The 26,514-nt window shown below is 34.8% G+C and overlaps 1 protein-coding gene across 2 annotated transcripts in view; it reads left to right on the plus strand.

The window, feature by feature from the left end:
• Positions 1 to 26,514, plus strand: part of LOC128205682 (dyslexia-associated protein KIAA0319-like protein) — a 52,759-nt gene that overhangs the window by 581 nt on the left and 25,664 nt on the right. Inside the window, exons 1-10 of one of the 2 annotated variants that reach the window (XM_052907536.1) lie at positions 1,745 to 1,771; positions 1,923 to 2,353; positions 5,552 to 5,860; positions 11,792 to 11,941; positions 19,726 to 20,163; positions 21,545 to 21,643; positions 22,103 to 22,203; positions 23,303 to 23,390; positions 24,762 to 24,851; positions 25,406 to 25,538. In XM_052907536.1, coding sequence (XP_052763496.1) covers positions 2,278 to 2,353; positions 5,552 to 5,860; positions 11,792 to 11,941; positions 19,726 to 20,163; positions 21,545 to 21,643; positions 22,103 to 22,203; positions 23,303 to 23,390; positions 24,762 to 24,851; positions 25,406 to 25,538 — 1,484 coding nt within the window. In that variant the 5' untranslated portion in view covers positions 1,745 to 1,771; positions 1,923 to 2,277. Of the gene's footprint in view, positions 1 to 1,744; positions 1,772 to 1,922; positions 2,354 to 5,551; positions 5,861 to 11,791; positions 11,942 to 19,725; positions 20,164 to 21,544; positions 21,644 to 22,102; positions 22,204 to 23,302; positions 23,391 to 24,761; positions 24,852 to 25,405; positions 25,539 to 26,514 lie in introns of those variants that run through there. The other variant, XM_052907535.1, reaches the window with a different exon arrangement.

Here is a 26,514-nt window from a genome sequence, read left to right on the forward strand (position 1 = left end):
GTTATAGCATGGCTAAGCTTCACCTTCTTTTTACCTTCTCAATGTGTGAGTAAACGCATGTATATGAAATAAAACATGGTACAAGTAGATGTTTGCAAAGAAAACCAATTAATAAATACTAAAGTGAAAGAGAGAGTGTATGGCAGATTGGAGGTTTGAACCCAGTACCTTACTACCAGCAGTGGGCACCACATCCGTGTGCTATGAAAGCTAGTAGCTCAAAAATAAGACTGTTTGAAGTGCCCTATAGGACTGACACTTAACTCCTCACTCTTTTACCTATTTTAAGGGAAGGGGTGGAAGGGACTGGACTTGAACCCCCTTAACCTGGATGTACTGATCTGTACAGGCTCTGTTACAGCCTGTTTAATATTGCCCCATTACATTCATGCACTACCTATTACTTCTGACACCCTAAAAGTGAAAGAAAGAGTGTATGTCAGAACAGGGGTTTGAACCCTGTACCTTTCGGCCCACAGTCGACAGCATAACCATGATGCCATAAAAGCTAGCTCAACAGTGAGACTGTGCCCTATAAGGCTGACATCACACTACTGTATGAATATCCTTTTTCTAACTAATTTGGTACCAGAGTTCGGTCCTATTCCCAATGTTGAAATATTTTTTCCTAAAAGTAAAAACCAAAATTTCTACTTTCTGATTTGAAAAAAAATAAAATAGTATTCAATAAAAAAAAGTCTCTGGCTCCATTCTCAAAATGGTGAAAATGCGAAGAAAATCAATATGTAAATACTGTACCAGGGTATGATGGTGATGCAGAGAATATGCAGGCGTTCATGCCAACAAAATACTTTAAGAGCTTTTTTATTGTCCCTTATTAATTTATAAGATATGTCTCAGTTTGTTGGTTATTTCAAGTCTATGTTGTATTGATATATTCTCAGAATATTTAAATATATAAGATCTCTGGCTACCTCCCTGTCAGTCCAGTGATTGAGTGAGCGTTTATATCCAAGGAATAAAGACATCTAAGTGTGCCCCTGTGTAGCACTCTCAGTACTTTGTTTAATCAATCATCTTGTTCAGTTACATATACACTGGGACATCTTAAAACAGACAATTTGCAGGTCTGGACTGAATTCTACCAAGCTGAATCAACTTCAATAACAGCAAACGGCTAAAAAATCTGTCCATTTTTATTTATTTTTTATGAATTCGGTCCACCAGGGCTAAGTCACTAAAAAATTTAGAGATTGTAATACTCAAACATTGCTTGTCGTGAACTTTTCCTCAAATAGACAGAGGACATCCTTGAGGGTGATAACTTTGCTGTGTTAATTCAAGTCAAGTCAAGCCAACAAATTTATTCATTCTAATTCATGTGCATTTCTTGGCAGTAATTGGGGAAGTGATTAACAGTTTTTACTGCTCCACATTTTCCACAATGTTTCAGACATAATGTGACATTTTGGCCATGTTGTAATTGACCTTGCATTGCCAAACTAGCATTCAATTTGATTGGCTACCACTTAAATTTTGCCTTCCACAAACATGTCATATGTTCCAAATATTTTTTTTTCTATTGTTTTACAGTGGGTTGCAGCTTACTAATATTATAAACAATGATTTTTTTATCATAACAAGAACACATTTGTTTAAATTTTAACCATGCACACCTATTAGGACATGTACGGTATCTTGTGATTTTTTTACTGATTTGCATATAGATAAGTGCTTGAAACAACTGCAGGCCTTTATACTCTTTGTGACAGCTGCTGATTCCCAGCTTTTATTGTAGAAAAATAGTATTGTATGTCTAGATTTTAGAAATTAAATACTGTGTACTTTTGTGGACGTAAATTGCACGTTTACCAATATGTGTTACTCTTCAGCATTTATTATTCATGCATAATATATTAGTTTAATAGAAATATATTCATATATTGCCTGTTTATTTTCAGAAAACAACTACTTGATTGACCTGAGGATAGAATTGTAGAAGTTGACACGGTGAACTATTTAGAAGCGAAAAATGTGTCATGTAGTACAACTATGTAAATCAGTGAATTTACCTGTTACTGACAATGTGAAAAATGTTTGATTGTTTCATAAAAGATCTTAAAAGAAAAAGAGGGGAAAGAAAATAGTGGATTCATTTACTATTTAAATAATTAAAAATGTGAGTAATGTATATGCTATCTCTTGATTGAACGATGAGAGAACTGTTGATCAATTCCTCACCGTGACAATGTGTAACAAGCAAGTGTTTCCACACTGTGACAATGTGTAACAAGCAAGTGTTTCCACACCGTGACAATGTGTAAGAAGCAAGGGAGGGAACTCTGGAATACGCTGGCTCTTGTATGGATTACTGTCCTTGGTCTTGCTTCAGGTTTGTTTGTTTTTGAACATGTGCTTTTTACTTGTCTTGAATTTTTTAGGGAAAAATGCCAAGGTATTATCATAGCCTGGGTGTCATAATTGCTGGCGCAGCAGACCCATTGGCTTGCAAAAACTTTAACATTGACCATTACTCAATGAAAGTTTAAGATACTCAAAAGAAACTTGATACACATGATGAAAAAGATACAATATGCATAATTATGTACAGTAAGACCCATAACTCTGGTTTAAATAATAAAAAAAATGAGTATTGTCCTTTGTATGTTTTTTTACATATACATTGTATTAACATCAAACAAGAGCATGATTTTGAAGCAAAAGATATTATGTCATACATGAGTGTTGATGTTGCAGCAACATCTTTGGCATGCAAAGGTATTGACTATAACTCATCAAGTTCAGGTTCAAACAGAATGACAAAACATAGAAAGTGTTTGATTATCTACAGCATTCAATTCTAAGAAGGGTGGAAGGGTGCCCATGCTGGTCTCCATGTGGGTGGGTGTGTGTGGGGGGAGGGGGTGCTGCCAAAGAAGGGCATGGTGCAGCACCCTCATACAATATTTAGCTACATCCCTGATCAAATTGAACCAAGTTGAGTCATGAAAGTACCATTGTCAGCCTCTACTATTGTCTTGATGCATTAAGTTGATTTAATTCATTAAGTTGACTGAAAATCTATTGGCATATTTACTTTCTTTCTAGTAATAACAATGAGTTGAATGCATGGGTGCATTCTTCCCTTTAATCGTAATCTAATCTTTATTCTCCCAATAGTAATTAGTGCAACATCTGCACATTGATTTCTTCCAATGAAATTTTCTGATACCATCAGGAGAATTTTGAATACCGTAAAGCAATTAAAAGAATGCTGGTGACAGTCTTTTTCAAATTACATTTTTTTTTCAAAAGCTTAGGTGATGTGTACGATGTTTCCAAGGGAGGTTGAAATCTGTCCACACACTTCTCTCCCCACCCCCTCATTTGTATATGGTATTTAAGGGATTTTTACAGTTTCTCTGGTCAGCTTTCTCAGTACAGTAAGGAGTCCACCTTTTATGAAAATACAAAAAAGACTCGGATGAAAAATGCATAAATATGCATGATTCCTGAAGAAAATGAGGGTGGGGTTCTGAACACAAGGGGGAGAGGGCTTATGAACTCCTATATATATACATTTTATTAAATTGCACATAAATAGTTATATTTTTACAATATAATGAATAAATGATGCGACAATGTTTTTTTTAAAACAAAAATGCTCTACATTGAATGCATGAACCATGCTACCAGTGTATTGGGTGTAATTATTTGCCAAACATTTCATAAAGTTTTATGTAAATCATAAAAAAAAACTTAGTAATTCTATCCTATAACTTATTCTGCTGGAATATTTTAGCAGATTCTCATGAAAGGCTTGGAGAAAGTGTCAATCTGTCGCACTATGTGACCAGAATATTGATAAAGTAATAATCACACTAATATTGGTGAAAATTCCTTTTCCTCTTACAATAACTGAACAGGTTGTCACAATTGATTGATTTATCTCTTAACTGTCCAGAACATGCAAGCTTATTATTTTGAAATTTTTCCCTGTTCTTACTAGTGGATTTAGAAGGGGGCGCACCTAGTGAGCGCCCCCTCTTAATTTGTCCTTACTTTTTATTTTGATATTGGAGAAAAACAGGATTATTATAGGCTTAATAATCACCATTTCCGACTACAAATTGTTAAAATTTTCTTCAAGGAGTAACCCCAAATCCCCATGCAAACAGTTTATGCCATATATTTTGGGTTTAGAGGGAGGGGTGAATGTCAAAAGGTTATGCCCCTAAGTTACGCCCCCTGTAATATCAAATCCTGGATCCTCCCCTGGTTCTGTATATATATATTAACTATACTAATTAAAGTTGTTTATTTCATGCCTTCATTCTTTTTATGCCTCCAAAGAAAGGCATGTATTTTTAGAAGTCACTCTGTCTTAGGGATTGTAGCAAAATAGTTTCTGCCTTCATACAATGTTTAAGACTGTCCAAATTTATTTTAATTCTATAATGTGATTATAAATTCATACAAATTTAACATATGATTTGGCAGAACTACTTCAATTAAACACAGTTCCTTACTTTTTCTGTCCAATTCATAATTAAACAGGCCAATGCAATGTGCCATTTTTATCCCTTATAACCTCGCAGCACCCTGGCTAAAACTCCATGTCTGTCCATAACTGCAGGGCTTCCTAACTATTGTATTGCAAAATTTGCTTAATCATTTTTTTGGGTTATCTCGGTCAAAGGCACAGCATCATGCGAAGGTTTGCTGGGTAAAGCGTTCATGCTCTCACAAATGTCAAGGTCACACTTAGAGGGCGTTTGGCTATCACTCCATCAAGGTCAAATTGGGGGCATTTGTCACTTTCTTATGACAGCTCTTGTTTTATAAAAAAAGTATTGAAATGTTTTACAGCCATGTACTAATGTTAAAAATCAGGATTTTTAGCTCACCTTAGCCGTAGGCTGAGGGTGAGCTATTAGGATCGATGAATGTCGGTCGTCTGTCGTCCCTCCACACTTAGTTCGTTAACACTTTAGTGGTCACATTTTTGCCTCAATTGTCACGAAACTTGGTCAGAATGTTTGTCCCAGTTATTACACAGACGAGTTCGAATACATATGCGTCATCTGGGGTTAAAAACTAGGTCACAGAGCAAGGTAACATTTTCAGCATAAATATCCTGGAAATTTGTCAGAAAGGTTGTTTCGTTGATTTCTAGCTCAAGTTAATTGTCCCCTGCATTTAACAGGGGATGCACTGCAGGGGATCATCATGCCAAACATTCCTTAAACTAGGCCTTTAAATATTGTAAGAGTTATGGCCCTTTGTAACTTTTTAAACAAATGCATATTTTTCATGTTTTTATACGCCTGTTTAAAATATTTGACATAGTCCAGTTTCACTTGTGGCATACAGGCTTCAAGGCTAGCCAAAGCTTTGTAGTCCCTGAGAGTTATTGCCCATTTATTATAGAAAAGTCAAGAGCACCTTTTTTTTAAGTTTATTCAGGTGAGCGATATAGGGCCATCTTGGCCCTCGGGTTCATTTAAAAGCCTTATTTCAATGACTGAATGATTTGGAATGTCATTTACTTGAATTATATATCAGTATAGTCAAAGTATTTATTTTACAGTGTGCTATGCGGAGACAAAGTTCTGTGATGCACCAAGCACTGTCTCGGAGGACGAAATGCGAGACCATCTCCATGTAACTGCCGTTCCCCGTAACTTGTGGGAATCGGGGTATTTTGAGGAAGATCTGGAAGCATCAGATGCCGCGACGTGTATCATCAGTTGTTGCGATAGGCCACTGTGTAACGTCGCATGGTATACGATCAGGAAGTGCTTTACGATTGAATGCGTGTCGGAACGAGCATGCGAACCAGTCAGTCAAGAAGCAGAGATATATAAGGAAACATTGTTCATTCAGATTAGATCTGTCAGTAAGTATTTAGTATGTGTATGTCGGAATGTTGTATAACAAAATACAATGGAATTCGCAGGAGCAGTTATGTTCAGCTGCCTTAAATGTTGCCAATCTTCTTTTCAAAGGCATGATGATTAATAATAAAAATTTTACCCCATGACCTGTATTCATAGCTCAAGTACATGATTGTAGATTTCCTAAAAAAATGTTGTCAAATTAAGAGATAAGCAGGTTCCGTTTTGAAAAGTTGTCACCATTTTTTTGCTGAGGGCCTAGGGCATCGTGTAAAGCCCATTGCAGGTGAAGGACAGCTGTTTAGAGGTGGCGAAGCAGATAAAAGCATTTTAAGAGCCTTAGTTTGCATTTAAACATACCTTTACATGTTGATCAGGACAAAAGTTTGGGATGTGATGGTCTTGGCAGCTGAAGGTCAGCTAGTGGTTTCGGGCCGCTTTAATAGGTTGCAGCACCCTGCCCAGAGGCAAAACTGAGAACTTTTGCTTTTAATTTGAAGCAAGCTGAGTGTGAATACTAACAGAAGCATCCAGTTAACTTTTTAATCAGTTAAAAAAAATACTTCAGATCCATGGTAATCCACGAAAAAATTCTGCGGACAAATCACATCCCTCTTTAATAATTGAAGATAGAATGTCATTATTTTCTTATTGTATAAATAACACATCTTATAATCACATTGTCATAAAAGTACATGGTCATTTCTTCTCTGCATCGTAAGCATTCATTCTTACTGTTTTTTCAAAATAATTATCGCTGATCAGAAGCATTTGATCCAGCTATTCGTTGGCGACATTTGTCACACTTTTGCTACTAAGAGCCATAATTATTTCAGGATGCCATTGTTAATCCCTGAAAGCTATAAATTTCAGAATTAATGATCGTGCCATGCCCTAATAATTGGATATGTTGCAACTGTTACAGCGGCATGCTTGATTTCTGCAGGGACTGATTCAATTTTCATTGAGACCGCTTTATGCGCTGCTTATGTCATTTTAAGAAAATATTATGAATATATCATAGTAGCCATAAAATTGCAGAATTTGAAAGATTGTCGCCACTTTCACAATTTTGTTGAAAATGGCGACAATTGCAATCGCCAGCGAGAACCCTGATAAGTAGAGTTTTAAGTGCTTTTAATTAACATAAAAATACGTACTAGACATCAGATGATAAGATGTGAGCTCCACATGCTAAACATACACCTACAACTGGGAAACCATTATGCATTATTTTTAAACGGGTAAATTCAGCAGAGACAGCAACAAAATGTCATTTAATACAATTTAATCATGTAAAATTATTAATTATGGGCCTCATATTCGCCCGTATTGACAATGCTGGCCTTGTTATGAGGAAATAGTGATTTGCAGATTTTGGAACCATCTGGTATCTAGTCCCTTTAAAGGCATATGTATGGGACAGGGAATTAAACAATTATTTTAGATATTTCACCAACATTATGTTATTCTTGCGTGGTTGTATTACATTTTCTGCGTTTTAGGGTTATCCCACATGCTATTTCTTACATTATGTCACAAATCCATAGATATCTGCAAGAATGAATTACCTAAGTTAATTTATAGAAAGGTTAATGTGTTCTCGCAGGCATCATTTTCACTGCGAATGTGCTAGAATTGGATAAAATCCTCCAGAATTGAGGGAAATGAGACCAATCCGTAATCACAGATAAACCCAGTTAATTCCGCCATTTCTCAATGGATTTGGCCATTTCCCAGTGCGAATTTATATCTGCACACCAGCAATTCAATTTTCAATTGAGGTCCATCACGAATGGACTTCACATTATTGGGACATTTTGAGACTCAGGTCCATGTTCAGGTTTTTTGAAATTTAATTATTTTCCAAAGAAGCTTGAAGCAAGTGATCACAATGATATTTTCAGTGCTGAAACTAGCGATTATAGACATGCACATGCATAACATGAGTTACAAAATTTTCAAAACATTATACTGATATGTACTTGTTGGATTCTGAACAACAAAGAAGCAAGCAAACGATCACAATGCTATTTTCAGTGCTGAAGCTAGCGATTAAAGACGTCTGCAATTGCAAAATTAGCAATATGCTATACTGAAATAATGCTTCCACTTATTTTATGAGGCAAATTGTTTCCATTTATCTTCTGGGGGCTGCACTTTACACCTTATATTCAGGAGGACTTCCACTCAGGGTTTCTAAAAGTTTGTAACATCATTCAGTCCGGGCAAGCAATCAAACCGTCCAAAGAACCCTTGTCATTTGTCTTCTTGTTTTTTGCTAAATCAGTTTTGACTTTTTTTGTGTAAGTTAAGGCGTCTTCCCAGTCATTGCTGAATAAGCCATGAGGATCCTCGTCATATGTCTTCTTGTAGCATGGCTTGGTGCAGTTATTGTATCTCTTGATGAAGTTGGCCGCCTGTTTGAGGGTTAATCAATAGAGATAGAACATCACATTCGCTAAAGAGATAAAACATCACATTCGCTGGTCAGAGTCTCGTTTATAAGGCACTCTGTCAAGAATCTCCACATTTATTTGAATTATTCTTGTGAAAAGATCGTTTGTAAACACAAAATTGTGATCAAGTTATCTAGAAATAAAATTAATAAGTCTTATTACTGATGCATTCAGTCAATTTTATTAAAAATAAGTCACTGTACAGGGCTTTTTCTATAGTACCCACGGGTCCGACTATCGGACCTATTCCCAAAGCAAAATATAAGATATTTTTCCCAATCTTCAGAAAAAAATCCCAATCCAAAAAAAAAAAAAAAAAAAAAAAATTTTTTTTTTTTTTAGAAATTATTTTTATCTGTACTGGTTCATTTTCAACATCCTAATAAATTATGTCATGTGAAGTTTTTTTGGTAATTGAACTCAGAAATCATTGATTTTCATCACATTCAGAAATCGGAAATATGAAATATTATCTGTCATGATTTATTGCAATAGATATTTACACCCCAATGATTGATATTTCAGCCATTGTGGGTCTTTTAAAGGGGAAAACAACTAATATTAAATCATTACCTAATTCGCAGGAGACTAGACAGCTTTTTCTTTTAACTGTAAAATTTCCCAATTTTGGCATTTTCACGACGCAAAATTTCCCAAAATGTCTAGGGTCTTTTTCCCAAAATGGGCAGAAAAAGCCCTGCTGTACCCCTATGGTTGAAGAACAAATTGTCTGAAATCAGGACTAAGACCTTTCAATATCAGGCTCCTGTATAGTTGTAAAGTTTTTATAATCAATTATAATCGAATATTGATTGGTTGGGCCTGACATTATAATGAAAATCTATTGTTTTTGGTCATAATCGATCATTGATTCAACAGGCGATTTTTTTTTTTACTTTTTCCTCTGGTTATTTGCATTTAGTCAATGGCTGCCAATTTTCTCCTTTGAGTTCATTTATACTTAGGGAAGTCTTCAGTTCAGTTATCATTTATAATTTATGGCCAAGAGCAAAAGCAACACTCAGTAACTTTAAAATTATTTACATTAAACAAAAGAATTTTTTTTATGCATTATATATAAGCATCAAGTCGTCGCAATAAAATCAGAAGAAAAACGTGCATGTAGATAACCAAGTAAAGGTTATTTTACAATGATAACATGTTGGGTATACATATGTCAGAAGGAAATTATTATTGATAATATTGCTGCAATAGTTTTAGCCTGGAATTATAGATATTCTGGTTTTCCCATTTGCTAATCCTCCGGTATAAACAAAATTATTACAAAAATATACACACGTTACTTCGGAAACAAAAGAGTCAATGGTCTAATACATGGATTTCAATAGCATGAAATTCACCTTTTATTTATACCGGCATGTGAATTCCAAGCTTTATATATTGTATTTGTTTTTGTGAACACATTTTACTCTTATGAGTAAATAGAATGGGGATAAAAAATACTATACATTAAGAGGGAATTATCTGGAATTCATTCTTTTGAATGATGACATTTTCAAAACAAACAATTAAGCTCAATGTTAATTTTTCTCGCCAAGGGAGATTACTGAGTAGGAGTTTTAGAAACGTAAAGGATATTGTAATAGTACTGTGTAACCTCCATCTATTTGGGGGATAGTTGGTATATAAAATCAAAATTTTCAAAAAATGATGATCAGGGCTATTATAATTTAAGGTTTCATTATCAATTAAAGTGTAATTTTTTATAAAACACATTGAACTTCACAATTTATTGTGCAACATGGAAATTATCAAAAGCATTGTTCTGCAATTTATGAACTGGTCCCTTAGTTGGAACAATTTCTTGAGTAATATCAAATATAGTCAGCGCCCTACTTGAGTGCAACTGATTATTGATAGTCAAACTGGAACCGATTCAAAACACTAGTGAAGTGTATTTTTTTGCTTGACATTTGCATTAGAAATAGTAAGAAATACCTTTAAATCCATAGAATTGTTTTTTTAGACACTTTTAACAGGGTTCATAGTCTTTGAAGCTCCGTAACCCCTCTATGGGCCTGAATCCCTTTAACTGTATCCCATTTTATACTGGATTGGGATTTACTGCGTGTCATCATCCTAATAAAATGTTGTACAACTTGAAAAACCTAAATGAAATTGATTTTGAAATCTCAACTTAAGCTAAGAGCCTGCAAACAGTCCATCTGTCGCTTTAAGTGAGCGAATCCTACTTCACTCTGGAACTAACACTGATCTGACATGACAATACAACATACAGTGTGTGGCAACAGAATTCTTGAAAAGGAAAAAACTAAAAAAAAGTCCACTTGCGTTTTCTCTGTCAAGGCCGAAATGTGGTTCGGAAAAAGCCGGAAGGGCATGGTTAAGAGTGAGATAGCAGGGTTAATGTGGGGGTTTTGGTCTTAAAACATAGCATCTATCAGAGCCAGAGACTAAATTTAGGCGGAAGTGGAGTGAGAATTTGAAGTAATATGTGCAAATGTTTATAGACATTATTATATTTTTCTCTTTCATTTTTTTTTTCAGAGGATTGTTCAGTTGGGGGGTGACCCTCATGCTTGACAAATTGAGTGTTTCTGGGCGGGTATTCATAAAATATCTTAAAGTCTTTCCCTAACTTTAACATTTTCTTAAGTTATGTATCTCACTTGCCATATGATTAAATAGCTTAAAATCATATGATGAAATAACTTTATACTATCTAAAATATTATATTTTCTTTTATTTAATGTAATAAATACACTTTAATGATACTGACTACGAAAATCTTAGGAAATCGGCTTTAGATAAGAAATTGACTTAAGATGTTTTATGAATATGGGCCCTGGTGTTTAATTCGCAACTCAATAATCATATTTCATATGGTTTGCACACTATAAACATTTAATTTCGGGTCCCAATGGTGCATACAGTGACTTCAAAATTGGAATCCCTGCCATGCAAATTTAGTCTAAGACTCTGGCTTTCTGCCCCAGGGATATGTTGCTCTTTTTCACCAAAGTAACATCATTATACTGTTTTGAGGCAATAACATACATGTAAGCTACGTTTATATGCCTTAGATTTGCTTTGGGGTAATGTTGCCTTCAGGAGCAAATATACCCGTGTGGGAAGATGATTGTACAGAGCCTGAGGAATGTGTGTTTTCACATAATATATGTACATTAACTTAAATCGTATAATTGTTGTCCAGTTAGCCGAGTGGTTAGTGCATTCGCTTCTCACCTCGGCGACCCGGGTTCGATTCCCGGCCTGGGCGCATGTGAGTTTGGTTTGTGGTCACCAAGTCAGACAAGTGGGTTTTCTCCGGGTACTCCGGCTTCCCCCACAACACAAGACCACACTCTCTTGCAACATCGTGCCAACGAGAGTGATTAATATAAGTTGCAAAAGCTTGTTTATAAAGTATATATAAAGTTTAAATTAAATCGTATAAATACCCAGAAATGATGACCGATATTTATATTTCAGATGAGACTTCGCACACAGACGAGTGCCGGTTGCACGAGGACGATTGTGAAGAGCACGAGGAATGTGTGATTTCAGAGAGCAGCAGGACCCGGTGTCGATGTATGAAAGGATTTACTACCATCAGTGACTTTAATAGAACTTGTGTGCCAGGTAATGTCATTATGTCAGTTTCAACTAAAAAAAAATAATTTGCGGTTGAACAACAATCATCACCAACTCAGTTGGACTAAATATCTGAGACATATTAGCCAGAAAGTCCTTGTAGCACCAGAGTTATTGCCTTTGAATTGACAATAAATTGTAGAATTGACACTGTCTGATCTCTTTTTTTAGCATATGTTCAACAATTATTACCAAACTTGCTTACTACATTTTTTGGCAATCTTTCAAGCACATCAAGTAGCCAGAGTCCCAGTAACACCAGAGTTATTGCCCAAAACATTGAAGAATTGACAGTATTTGTTCTTTATATCTATAAGTAAATCAACCATTAACAGCGAAGCTGATTTGAACAATTTCTTCATTCTTACCAGCTGCGCAGCTATAATACAGGCGTATAAGAGCATGACTTTCAATAAATAAGCTCTTTCTCAAGTGACTGGGACTTTCTGGTTGACAGAGATATGCTGCCAATAAATAAAGTGTCCAAGATGGAAATTGATGGAGTATGTGAATTTCACACAATTCATCAGATGGTTGTTTATCATACTGATATATACATTTCAGGTCTGTTTTACTTGCATGTAATTCACACAGTCTTAAAGAACCAACTTTATTTTTATGATTTTTTATGGAAATTGTGTCTTGTTCATTTTGACATCAAGTGCTCTCTCTTTATTAAAATTAATGATATTAATGCTACAAGAAATATTGAAGGTCTGAAGTGTTTATGGATGAACATGACTGGAATTATGAGCTTTGATCAAGCATCACCATATGTTTGAGGTTTGCTTAGTGATCAGTATTTCCCAGTCAGGCCAAAAAAACAACATGTATTGTTAGGGTTACATCTAGGTAGGTAGGGTAGGTAGGCTTTTTTAGGCTTTATGTAAGAACCTTAGTGTTAACATTTGGGAATGATGTTAAAGTAATCTTCAGTATTTAGCTTTAAAGATGTTTTAACTACATATTAAAACATGCACTAACTAACAAAAAACAAACAAAAACAAAACAAAAACAGATGGACTATAAAAACAGTATTGTCTGCACCTATTTCGTAGGTAGGGTCAGGTGACCTGAAACCAGGATTTTTTTGTTTAGGCCTTATAAGGAATACAGCAGCAGTGTTCCACCAATGGTAGGGTCAGGGCTATTTCGTAGGTCACTAAGGGTCAGGTGACCTGAAACCAGGATTTTTTTGTTTAGGCCTTATAAGGAATACAGCAGCAGTGTTCCACCAATGATAGGGTAAGGGCTATTTTGTAGGTAGGATCAGGTGACCTGGAACCAGGAATTTTTTGTTAAGGCCTTTTAAGGAATACAGCAGCAGTGTTCCACCAATGGTAGGGTCAGGGCTATTTTGTAGGTAGGATCAGGTGACTGGAACCAGGATTTTTTGTTAAGGCCTTTTAAGGAATACAGCAGCAGTGTTCCACCAATGGTAGGGTCAGGGCTATTTCGTAGGTCACTAAGGGTCAGGTGACCTGAAACCAGGAATTTTTTGTTAAGGCCTTTTAAGGAATACAGCAGCAGTGTTCCACCAATGGTAGGGTAAGGGCTATTTTGTAGGTAGGATCAGGTGACTGGAACCAGGAGTATTTTTGTTAAGGTCTCATAAGGAATACAGCAGCAGTGTTCCACCAATGGTAGGGTCAGGGCTATTTCGTAGGTAGGATCAGGTGACCGGAACCACGAGTATTTTTGTTAAGGTCTCATAAGGAATCAAGCAAGCAAGATGTGAAGATTTCTCTTATAGTGTTCCACTGATGGTAGGAAGATAAGATGTTTACAAACTTTTGTCTGAACTCCAGATAAGCAAAGTAATATTACATAATTAAAGTTATTTTGGATGTGTATGTAAATGCATGCAATATAATAGTTTACACAAATGTTGAGAGAAGTGTAGCATTTATATGTTTTTGGCCTCGTTGTCTTTTTAAAAGATTTTTCCCGATTGTCACGTCACCAGTCCTTTGGAGCTTTGAAAAAACAAAGAATCATTAACAAAATCAAGCATCTGCTTAAATAAAATTAAAATCATAAAAGCTCTAGATGTGTTCAATATACAATACTATCTATACACATTATCCCGTGTCTGAACATTGATTAATCTAAATGGCTTACAAAAGAGAAAAAGACCTGGCCATCTAATTACATTTATTCATACTTTAATGCAGAAACCCTTATTGCAAACATGATTTCTCCAATTGAATACTTTTAGGTTTAGAATTTAACAATATAAAGTATATTATGTTTCATGAAATATGCACGTTTTTATCTTTTTACCTAATTGGATTACAAAACACTGGTATAAAAATAATACTTACCGGATGCAGAAGCCAGCAATTCATAAAAAAATTCTTATCTGGAGCTTTTTTATTACCGTATTTCATGAATAATATATCCATGTGCATTATAGAATCACATTACATGACTTTAGAATGTTAGGATTTGAGTAATGTTAAGGTTTAATTGGGTAGAGCAAGTTTCACATCAATTTTCAACAGAAGATAGGCTTGATTTAAAGGGAGGGGGGAAATACTTATGGGTTTCAGATATCTGTACAAATGGATGACTTATTTTGTTGGTGAAAAATATATCAGAAAGTTGTCAGTAGCATCCCCTTGGTTATAACTCAAAAGATGTTAAAGATCTTCAAATGAAACACTGTGCACATGCAGCCAGAAAAAGTATGCACATTAACGGCAAGGACCATAAAAACTTGTTCTTTAATAAGTGATGTGATGATCGATTATAATCCAAAAATTGATTGGTTCGGCCTGAAATTGGAGACAATCGATTTTATTCGGTTTTTATTATTAACAATATAGCCGAAAGCAACAACAACACTAAATAACTTCAAACATACAAAAGCAGTGTTGAACTGATTATTGATATAGTCAAAGTGGAATTTCAACACTGCAGCTTTTATAACTATTAAGTTATACCACTTTTCGATTGATTTACAACAGCTGAGCTGTTTGCATTCAGTCATTGTTGCAGATAAACTTTCATACATTGTTATGCATTGTGTCAGAAGTGTTTTGTGCCTCATTTATTTTATTTTGCTTTTAGTTGATTTGACATTTTGATTGTTATGCATTTTTACACAGTGATTTGGAGGGAATGAGCTGAATTTTGACCTTTACAAAATTTAGTGACATTTTACCTAAAATAACCTAAAGTATAGATTTTTTTCTTCAGATTCATCAAAGAGGTCACTCATACCAACTATCTAGCATAACTATGAATTACGGCACTTTTACAAAGTCAGAAAATCTCGAATTGTCTAAATAGAGTAAAGTGAAACAACTCCAATTTCATCGAAATGTGACAGCTAAGAAAAACATGCCTACAAAAGCACCCAAACGAAAAGTTGCAACAAAAACATGCAGCCAACATGCAGATAAATCTTCAATCTTTCAATTGCAACCACTATTCTCACCTGAACATGCATCTAGTTGGAGAAATTTGATCAAGTTTCTAAAAATATCCCAAAAAAATCTCAACACAGACTTGTGGTGCATTAATGAAAATAAACCAGTCTATTTTTTTTTTAATATTGTATTTAATCATACATGCCATATGCCCCGGCGGGGGTAAAAATCCCCCGGAATTTCGATCCATCCCCCGGTCTCCCGGCGGGAGATAAAAATCGCCTGGAATTATAAAAAAATAAAAAAATTTTTTTTTTTTTTTTTTGAAATTTTACATCAGGCAATAATGACAAAGTAAGTGAAACCACAGTATGTGACTGAATGTAAAGAAACAACTCCACAAGGGTGAAATGCCAAAAGGAAACTTTAACAACAAGTGATCAATTAATTTGTAGTAATTATCAAAGGCAAAGAAATATTACTATTTTGGAAGGAAGAAATTAATAATATTTATTCTATTCTCTTATTGTCTGAAAGTCATCAAGCTGATAGAATTAAGCACAATTTTTTAAAAGACTTTGGAGGAAGGTAAATTTAATTTAATTGTCTCGAAAACATATTTTTCCAATGACATATTTTGTTCTGCAAGTGCATTACAGTATGACATGACAGTGTATCATAAGAATATGATAAATCATGACATAAAATAATTCTGTATAATGAAAAAGTTAAGAGGTTTTCAAAGCCAACTATATGTGAATACATTTTTTTGTACTTGCGTCTAAAAATATTTTAAAATTTCGCCAACTTAGACCTGCTAAAAAAATCCCCCTGAATACAACCAAAATCCCCCTGAATTTTCAGCCTTTTGAACAAATCCCCCTGAATGGTCTCCAGAAAATATGGCATGTATGATTTAATAATACAATCAACCTTACTAATATTTTATCAATTACCTTTCATTAATAAACGAATACAAAAGCCTTTACTTGTGAAATAATATGTGAATTTAAAAAAAATAGCATACATGTTGTGACTACATTTCACTATTACTTCTTCCCCAAATTCGGCTATGAAGAAGTAATAGTGTAATGTAACCACAACATGTATGCTATTTTTTTTAAATTCACATATTATTTCACAAGTAAAGGCTTTTGTTTTCGTTTATTAATGAAAGGTAAATTAGAAAACCAGCGCCTTAACCACTAGGCCTAAAGTACTTATACAAAAGTGATGGATATTTTGACCTTTTAACAATACATTGATAACATCATGTCATTAAGTCAATCAACCAATCATGCAAGCAACAACAAAGCTGTTAATTGCATCGCGTTGACGCTAATGATAATTGTGATCTTAAAGCTGCACTCACAGATTGAAAGTTTTGACAACTTTTTTATTTTTTGTCTAGGAACAAGCCAATTTTTACAATTTTTTCCATATAAACCAGTTATATATGACTGCTGACAAAAAATTAGATTGCAGATTTTTATATTTAAGTTCAAAAATTGATGTTTTATGCATTTTTCATGCCATAAAACATTAATTTTCAAACAGAAATATGAAAATCTAAGATCTGATTTTTTGTCAGCAATCTTTTATCATTGGTTTGCAGATATTTATGCAAAAATTTGCTCTTTCCAAGACTATAAATAAAAAAGTTGTAAAAATGGTATATCTGTGAGAGTGTAGCTTTAAGATGATATTTGAGCAAATATCAACATTTGCTGAAGGTTTCCAGCTGTTCAGATTTAAGTTTAAACACTCTTAATGATTGACCACTCTTAATTTCGTAATAAAAAAGGTGCACTTTACAAACCTTTAAACTAGTAGTAGAAGTAAAAGACGTAAATTTATCAAAAAATTCAACAATGTCATTTAGATAATAATCTGCCACATGCTGCGTATATTAAGGCAGTTATCACAGCATGATAGGTTTTAATTGGACAATCAATAAACGTCACCGATACAAAAGCGCAGAAATTGTTGTCAATGTGCTGGAAACAGCCTCTCATTAAATTGTCATTTGATGTCAGTGGATCAGAATACTGTGAAATTTACACAAATGAATCTAATTATAAAATTGTCATTCATGATTAGTTGAAAATGTAAAAAGAGAATTAAATATGTTTGCCAGATCATGTTATTACAAATTAAGCTTTCCAGAAAATAAGAGAATAATTTAATTAGGCTTGCCAGAAAATAATGGAAAAAAATTAGGCTTCCCATTGTGAATAATTTTTCAATATTGATATGTGTATATCAGAGTGAAAGCATATTAATGGTATCTTACCCACAAATATGTGGATTTCGGATGCCTGCTGACCAACCCCATGTTATTGTAATATCATTTGAGCTTGGCTTCTAAAAACAAAAAAATGCTGGTCTGGACCGATTTTGAAATCGGTTTGAGAAATGTGATTTTTTTTTTCAATAACGGTCCAAAACGACAGTCAGAAAAAAAGTTGTAATGCACAAACAGTGTTTGTCTTACCACATCTCTAAAAACAGGCAGTGCATTCAGTAAATATGTTTGCGGCGAAGGTTTGCTGTTTGGTTCCTCGCTTGCAGTGCATGCGCTGTGTTGCAACAGGGATACAAAACAAAATGTTTGAGGGCATTTACACCTTACTGAACGCACTGCAGAAGACATCCTTGAGGGCGGTCAAGTCTGTGTTAATTGGCTTCGCTGTTTTATTACATCAAAGAGATGTCAAAATTGCCGTCCTTTACTCATGTAATATATATTCACTATTATAATCACGTATATACTCGATCAATATGACGCGAGTAACATCCCTTTCTACATAAATCTAAACAAACTCTCGGCTTGAAATTGACCCCAGAAAAAAAGTTAAAAAAAATGTTACTGGGTATTATACGCAGGCATTTTTTTGCATCAAAATCTGAGGGAAAAAAGTGCGTCTAATACCCAGTCATTTACGGTAAACATTAACAATTGTCACACTTTTGCTACCAAGAGCCATTATTATTACATTGTTAATCAATGAAATCTTGTCGTGCCCATATTCAACTGTGACATGCTTGATTAACAACAGAAACTATCTGCTGAGTGCGCCACTTATGTCATTTTGTAGTAACATTATGAAAAATGGTGGTTGCCTTGTGGCGAAACTTTTAAAAGCCTTAATATGAGTAGAGACATATCTGTTTATCAATTGAATGTTAATCCACTGTGGAAGCATTCAGCAAATAATTTAAAATACAGTTTCACGTTCTGTCATCTGACTGCTTTCCGCCAAATATCAGTAGACCTAATTAATTATGATTGCAGCTTTCTTTGTTGTTGTTTTTGGGGGGGTGGTGGGGGGAGGTAGTGGTCGACGGGTCCGGACTGATAATGGTTAATGGAGCTTTCAAAGAACTAGCTAAATTGTTGGTGGAATCCTTTGGCTATTGGGATGGATATTTTTTTGCACTCCATGGGTAAAAGTAAAACAGAACAAAACGTTTATTCATTCAATGTAACGAAGAACCTTTTCATTTCTCTGTTAATGTAGTAAGACCCATGCTCAATCCTCCTTGACTTCCTTGAGTTAAGATATGTTTAGGTCTGTTTATACGTTTAGGTCTGTTTTTAACCCTTACCCTGATATCATTACATGTGATATACCTGTTGCCATCTTGTTTGCAGCCTTTGGCATACTTGCTGATGTCAATTTCATAAGCCATTACCCTAGTGTACAGCACTGGGTTACACAGCACCATTATCTCTTGTATACTGCACTAGGTTACAAAACACCAATTTTGCAATGTAAACAATGATATCATGTTCATAATTAATATGCAAAGGTCTAAACAAAACACTTGAAATGAATTAATAATACAAACCCTGCACTAGGGTGTGATGTTGAACTGGACCAACACTCATTGACATCACAGAGTTCCCACTTACTATTTTTTTCAAGGGTAAACTTACCCCGTGGGAACAAAAATTGGGGGTAAAATGCACTTTTTGGGGGTAAGAAATAAATAAATATTTTATTTTTTTTATTGAAAAAAGTTTTATTATAACAATTGTTACTTTTGTATTGAAGTTACTATTTCAATCCCTTCATTTAAAGTCTATTGTATGCAGACGGAATTGCTTATCATTCATTTTGCCAGGCGTAAAAAGTTATAACCCTACATTTTAATGACGCCACCTAGCAGAATCTGCGGTTAAGCCAATCGATGGGACTAGATAGTATTTGTCATGTCTATTTTTAGAACGCCATGTGGGTTCCAACGAAATTAATATTCACCCCCATGATACGCGCGATTTTGTACCGGGTGAAAAGTGTATGCTTGATTTTTTGGGGGGGAGGGGTGATTTATGTTATATTTTACGTGAGTGGGAACTCTGCATCATTATTTTTATTTTATTTTATTTTCCAGATGTTACATTTCACACAAGCCCAGTTGAATGTGAATACGGAGTGACAATTTGTGGTTCCCATAGACACTGTGTGTTAAAGCTGGGCTCAAAATCTCGACAGGGAACCTGCCAATGTGAAAATGGCTACATTGAAAACACAGAAGGGATGTGTGTGCTGGAGAGTATTGACAAGGGAGATAAAACTGATGATTTTAAAATTAGAAATCCAGGAGATGTTTCAAACAGTATTAATGGACACAGTGAAAATGTGCCAGTGACTAGTGTTTATGGTGATATTTACAGTGTTGCTAAACAAAATGGTGCTGCATTACCTTTCACTGGGTCAACAGAAGGGGCCAAAATAGGGCCCACAAAAGCAGGGACAATAAAAGTTACCTCCCCTGTTCCTACTACAAAATCTTCTTTTCCACCAACAAAGAGGATTACCACTGCACCTGGTAAGTTATTCAACAGTCATATAGCGTTGTTTATTAACTTATATAATATCATTCTTAGTTTGTCATTTCTTCAAAGAAAAAAAAATCGGTATTTGTGATAGCCTTGGTGTCGTTGTTGATAGTGCTGCTCTCATTGTTGTGGAATAACTTGTAGCCTGGCCATAACTCAATCATCCCAAGATATTCAAATGAAACTTGGTATACATGTTACCAGAGACTACATGCACATGTTAAGCAAGGCCCATAACTGTGACTGTGATAATAGTGGAGTTATTCCCCTTGTTTGTCTTTAAAAACAACGAGCATTGGCGTTTGCTGTGAAGTGCGTTTGTTTGAGGAAAATCGGAGCTCGTTCATTTCAAATAGTTGTCATGTATGAATAAAGTAATTTGATGAAGCGATTTTTTTGGAGTTATTTTCATCACCTGTGCTTGCAAATGGGAAAAAAAAGTTTACTTTGGCAGTCATCGTAATAAGACTTTTGGATGAACAAGCCCGAATTCTTATACTATTGTTTGGCACCAAATTCTTTAACTAGCCCTGCTCTATAAAATTCAAAATTTGAGCAAGCCCGGAAGACATTTTACCAGTGCAGGGCTTGTGAGCTTGTGGTAATTTTGACCACTTCTTTGGGGAAAATGAAAGATCAGGCCAAAATAGCTAATAAAATGGCAAATATGCTTGTTTTCACTTTTGTATGCATAGTTTTTGTTTATTTTTTAAAAAAAATCATTGTTTTTTAATCATTAATGTAGTATCCATTTTAGTATCCATTTATCAAATTGGGGAAAATTAATCAAATTGGGGAAAAATTATAAAAAAAAATGAAAAATAGCAGTAATTTGAGGTTCAGTTAATAAATGTTAAATTATTAAGGACTTCATCCGTTTCAAATGTTATCAAGTTGTCCTGTGCCAGTGGATGATGAATGATAAATGGTGCATTTGTCATATTCAATATAATTAGGAGAATAAAACAATGCAATACAGGTAGTTTACCATTAACTAGGCATGATTGTTCATGCTTTTGGCAGAATTGTTTTCTGTGTTTGTTTTTTTCATTTTCTAATTAACTTCTTTATCATTATATTTGTAAACTAAAAGCTTTGTTCATTTGTTAACTAACCACCTTGATTTCCTTATACATTTATATTCATAAAAAGAAACAGCTTATGGGCCTTTCAATTATTCTATCATAAGAGGAAACAAATATAATTTATTCCGACGGACCCTATTTTTTCCTCCCTACCCCACACTTTTTTACAATTATATGTTTACCAATTATTCATCTCTTTCAGTAGAGTAGCTCAATTAAGTTGCCAATGGCATTTTCCCTTCAGGAAGAGTCCATTAATTGTTTACCAATGCTCCATCCTTTTCAGTGGAACAGCTCACTGTCTCTGTAGGGGAAAACAAGATCCTACAACTTCCAAACAAAGAAGTTTCACTGGTGGCATTTACCCTGCCAGAAGAGTCCAAAGGTATTTTATCCTTAATTGCATCCAAGTTTTGCAGCTGACCTGAAGTTGTTTGTTTTATCATGGAAATAAGTGAATTTGTTGTCATAAACTTAGTGTTGCCATTGGTTCCCGTTGGCTCTTATAAAAATTGATGATATCCAGACTTTATTTTTGAAAATAGGTGTTAAGTACACTAAGTTTTGTTCTCAAATGGAAAAAGGTTCTGGGGCTGTATTGAATAAGGGACTTAGATGGAACTTTAAGATTAAAAACTAAGTGTTTTGATTGGCCTGTATATTTAAATGTAGCTGACCAATAGGCTGAATGGAATAACAGAGGCATGTCTAAGGCTGAGGCTAAGATCAATATTGAGTGCTGGCACTGGTGGTTTGTTTTTATCAATTTTAGGTAGCTTGTTTGATTAATATTGTTTTGAATGACAAGTCATGATATTCTATATGTAACATATATAAATTACAGAGGATCCATACCACTATGACTGGACGCTGGAGGCTCACCCTGAGGGAGAAAATACGGGAACCATGGACGGGAAGAACACTAACACTCTCATGCTCAAAGATGTAAGGTCATTAATGGACTGTCCCTCAAAAACCTATGTTTCACAAAGCAATCAAAGTTAGATTGAAGAAGTGGTGTTTGTCATCATGGCCTTAACTATTTAGGCTGATTTCATATGATTTTGTATGATTTTGTACATCTGCACGTCCTCAATCATTTTTTTTCTGATTTAATGACTCTTGCATGGCCTAAATCATGCATGTGAACTCTACCCGCGGTAGGTAAAATAAACCACTTGAGACCCCTCTACGCCTATACTGCTTTCCTGTCGAAATCTACCGATATTGAAAGCTCTTTTAAAAGCCTCAAAATCATTAAAATTAACCATGCTAAAACAACCCCAATAACCTGTCACTTGAAAGAACATGGTGCAATAAACATCTGGTCAAATCACTTCACACTTTGGCAGAGATCGTTGCTACATTACCAGTACAGTACAAAAGACCACTCATCAGCATTGTGTTAATTGGTATCCTATAAGTCAGCATTTTTATAAATCTCAAAAACGTTATAAAACTGTCAAAACATTAAAGAAAACAACATTTCCAAGGTGTTATTAATTATCCAGTATATAAAAATTTACGACACTTTGGCGGGGAAAATACATACACAATTCTGCAGTCGTCTGCTCTTACACTCCGACCTTTGTTGGCAGTCTGATTTGATTTATTAGCCGCTCTACTGAATATTAACTAGTTTTTACAAGCCAGAGGTAATATTCCTTCTGTTTCTCAATCAAAAACACAGACATTTGACAAGAATATTAATCCTGACATATTTTATGCGTATTTTCTGAAAATCTCAAAATAGTAGCAAATATAATTTTTTTGGTTAATTTGTTTCCACCATTGTTTTTTACTAAGAATTAAAGGAATAAGAAATTCTACCGCTTTTGAACCCAATCTACCGCTTTTGAGACCTAAATCTACCTCTCTGTCATTGCCAAAGGTTCACATGTCTGCCTAAATCATTTACTTTTTACATTTTCATGGCCTGAACCAATTTATATAAAATTGACTTCAGTTGTATTTTGATAAATATCCTTATGCCTGTTGAAACGTATCTTAATGGGAATAAACTTATGTCTACTTGTGTTTTCAGTTGATAGAGGGTCTATACACATTCCGAGTCCAAGTGACGGGGACCAACAAATTTGGAGACGCTCTTGTTAATGTCACTGTAATACCACGTAAGTAACTGTATCTTTCCAAGGAAATGCATTAAGTATATCCCTGTTTCACTAAGGGATGTGGTTGCTGTACATAAATTATGCGCTTCATCATGTCCGTCCTGTCCTGTTTTTTGTCCGGTCCATATCTTTCTCATTTATGGTCAGATTTGAAAATTATTTGGCAAAAGTGACCACCAAAGTATTAGGACATGTTGCTCTAAAGACCAGCAACCTTTTGAAATTGGTATGTTGGATTTTAAAATTATATGGCAGAAGTAAACACCATAGTATGAGGATGTGACACTCACAAGACCCGTGTCCCTACCTTCGTTGTCAAGATTGCAGCAACCTTCTGAACTTAGTATATTTTGCTATATAAGCCTTACTGATGAAAGTTTGTGTCCAGTCCATATCATTGTCATACATGGTCAGATTTTGAAATTATATTTGGCAATTCAACACTTAGGGGGGTATTCATCACATTCTGTGATAGCTCTAGTTGATAGAGGGGGTCTATACACCATCAAACTACAAGTTAAGGTAACCAACAAATTTTGAGAACCTCGGGATTAAATGTTACTGTAATACCATCTAAGTTACGGTATCAAACTAATGTCACAAGAATACTAAGTCTAGTTGATAGAGGGTCAGTACACATTCCGTGTCTGAGTTATGGGGAACATAACATTTTGAGAGACTTGAAAGTTTCATGTTACTGTACTAAATTCTGTGAACTGTTAATAGAACTTTGTTGTTGGTTATAATTAGTGCTGACAAATATTTTGTTATGTTCCTTAGCTGTCCAGACTCTAATGAAATGAAAGGTAATCAGGGATTTCCCTGACAAAAGCTCAAATTGCTCAAGGCTGCAATTTTTAATTTAGGCCAAAAAAATTGGTTTAATTAGGGTTACATCCTTTTCAAAAACAGGTATGCTTTTTTTAGGCTTTATATAAGAACGTTATTTTCATCTTTGGAGAATGCTGTTAAAGTAATCATCTGTATAAAGCCTTAAAGGTTTTCAACTTCATTTTAAAACACACTTTTTATTTTTAACTTTTTTTTTTTACCAACTGACGTTATAATGGTAGGTTTGGTGCCTAGTTGGTAGGTAGGGTCATGTTACCTGAAGCAAATGTTTTGTTTCTTTAGGCCATAATGTGCATCCCTGGGACACACAAACTTATTGGCTGTGAACCTTTATTAAGGGACCCATATGTGTGTTAACCATTAGGGCACAGGGCCTTCATGTGACCCTCAGCTGGAAAATCCTAGGGATAATATTATGTATTATAAGATTGTTTCACATTTAACATCAGAAACTAAAACCATGTTTAATTTCTCACTATGAAATGCCATTTATTGAATATGATTTGTTCTGCCTTTCAGCTGCGCGCAAGAATGTTCCCCCAGTGGCGAAAGTGAGGCCCACAGATCTTGTCGTAAAACTGCCCAACTCAGCCATTCTTGATGGATCAGGTTGGTGTCATGTGGGCAATAGTTGTAGCCTGGGAATTTCAATTCATTTTCTTGTACTTTGTTGCAAATAAACCTGAAAACAAACATTTTTGTCCCTGGCGATAATGCTTAAAACTAAAAAAAAAAATTATGGTTACATTTAACGTTTAATTAATATAATACAAATTGTACCTTAGTGGTGTTTTGGGTTTCATTCCCTGCTCTGGTGCATCAGCATGTGAGTTGGTTTGTGGTGACCGAGCGGTACAAGTGGGTTTGCTCCTTATACTCTGGTTTTCCCCACATCACAATACCACACTCTCATTCAACGTTGTGCCAATGAGAGTGATTAATATAATGTTGTAATAACTTTTCACAATCATTGTAAAATAAATAAGTTAACCTTTTAAGTTGAAATTTTGAAGGAAAAATTAAGTAACAAGAGAAAACCTGCTTGTATGCCTTGGTCACATTGGTGACCACTGATGATGGCTGTCAAAGTCACACTCACCAAATCATGTTGCTGATTTAGTCAAAATCACAAAAACTGACCACTTCCCCCATCACTATTTCAGACAGCACAGATGATGATAAGATTGTCAGCTATCTCTGGGAGGTTGTTAAGGGGCCGTTACAGGACAAGTCCATTACTGGGGACAAGGCCATCTTGTCTCTTACTGACCTGCTGCCCGGAAACTACACATTCAAGTAAGATTTGACATTTTACTTCCTGTTTAAATTATGACAATTCCTTACACAGTTTAATAATGTTTACTGCACACCAAATATTGGTTATTCAGTGATACCACATGTTTCAGTTTTTAACAAGCCCTGCTCAGAATTTGAGCAAGCCTGGAAGACATTTTACCAGTGCAGGGCTTGTGTTAATTTTGACCACTGGGGCTGTAGTTACTGTTCATTACCATGTTGTCAAGGACAGTGTTCAATAACTATTGGTGTGTATTAATGAATAGAGTTGTAACTTATCTGCACACTAGTTATTGAACAGTTAAGTTCTACCAGCTTGGTACATGACTCCAAAATGGAGGTTAACACAAATAAAAAGACGAAAACAAAGCAATTACTCTGAAAACTTGGAACAAGAATTTTACTATTAGTTCAAGCCTCTATTTTTATGAAGAAAACAAAATCAAAGTATTTTTCTTCAGACAGTGTTCTAGAATAGTCAGGAATATTTTAAATTTACCAATTTTTGCGGTATATAATCTTCCTCTTGTCTAGAGAAAACCTTGAACATGTCATTTCATCCCTTGCATTTGATAAAACAGATTTTCTTGAGTGCCCTACCGGATAAATGATTGATTAAATAATGGAATAATTTCATGCGTGTTCAAACATTTCCTATTTTGCATTTTGGCTTCATTGTTTTATGACCACAAATTTCTCATGCATTGTTGGACGTGTCGGTTATGTTTTTGTTTGTTCATCTAGCATTGATCAATTACATTAATAACAAATTGAAGTACGGTAATCAGAATCAGGGAATTAGCTTTGGTTGTGAAGTTTGGGGATAGTTCCAGTTTTAAAAGAAGAAGAATTGGTCTCAAACATTCTAACATAGAAAGACAACTAATTAGGATATAATTATTTTCATTAAACAATTATGATAAAAATTCCTGCCTATTGTCACTGATGTTGACAATATTAATCAATCATCGGAACA

This window comes from Mya arenaria, chromosome 10 (genome assembly GCF_026914265.1).
Source record: "Mya arenaria isolate MELC-2E11 chromosome 10, ASM2691426v1".
In the NCBI taxonomy this organism is placed as follows: domain Eukaryota; kingdom Metazoa; phylum Mollusca; class Bivalvia; order Myida; family Myidae; genus Mya; species Mya arenaria.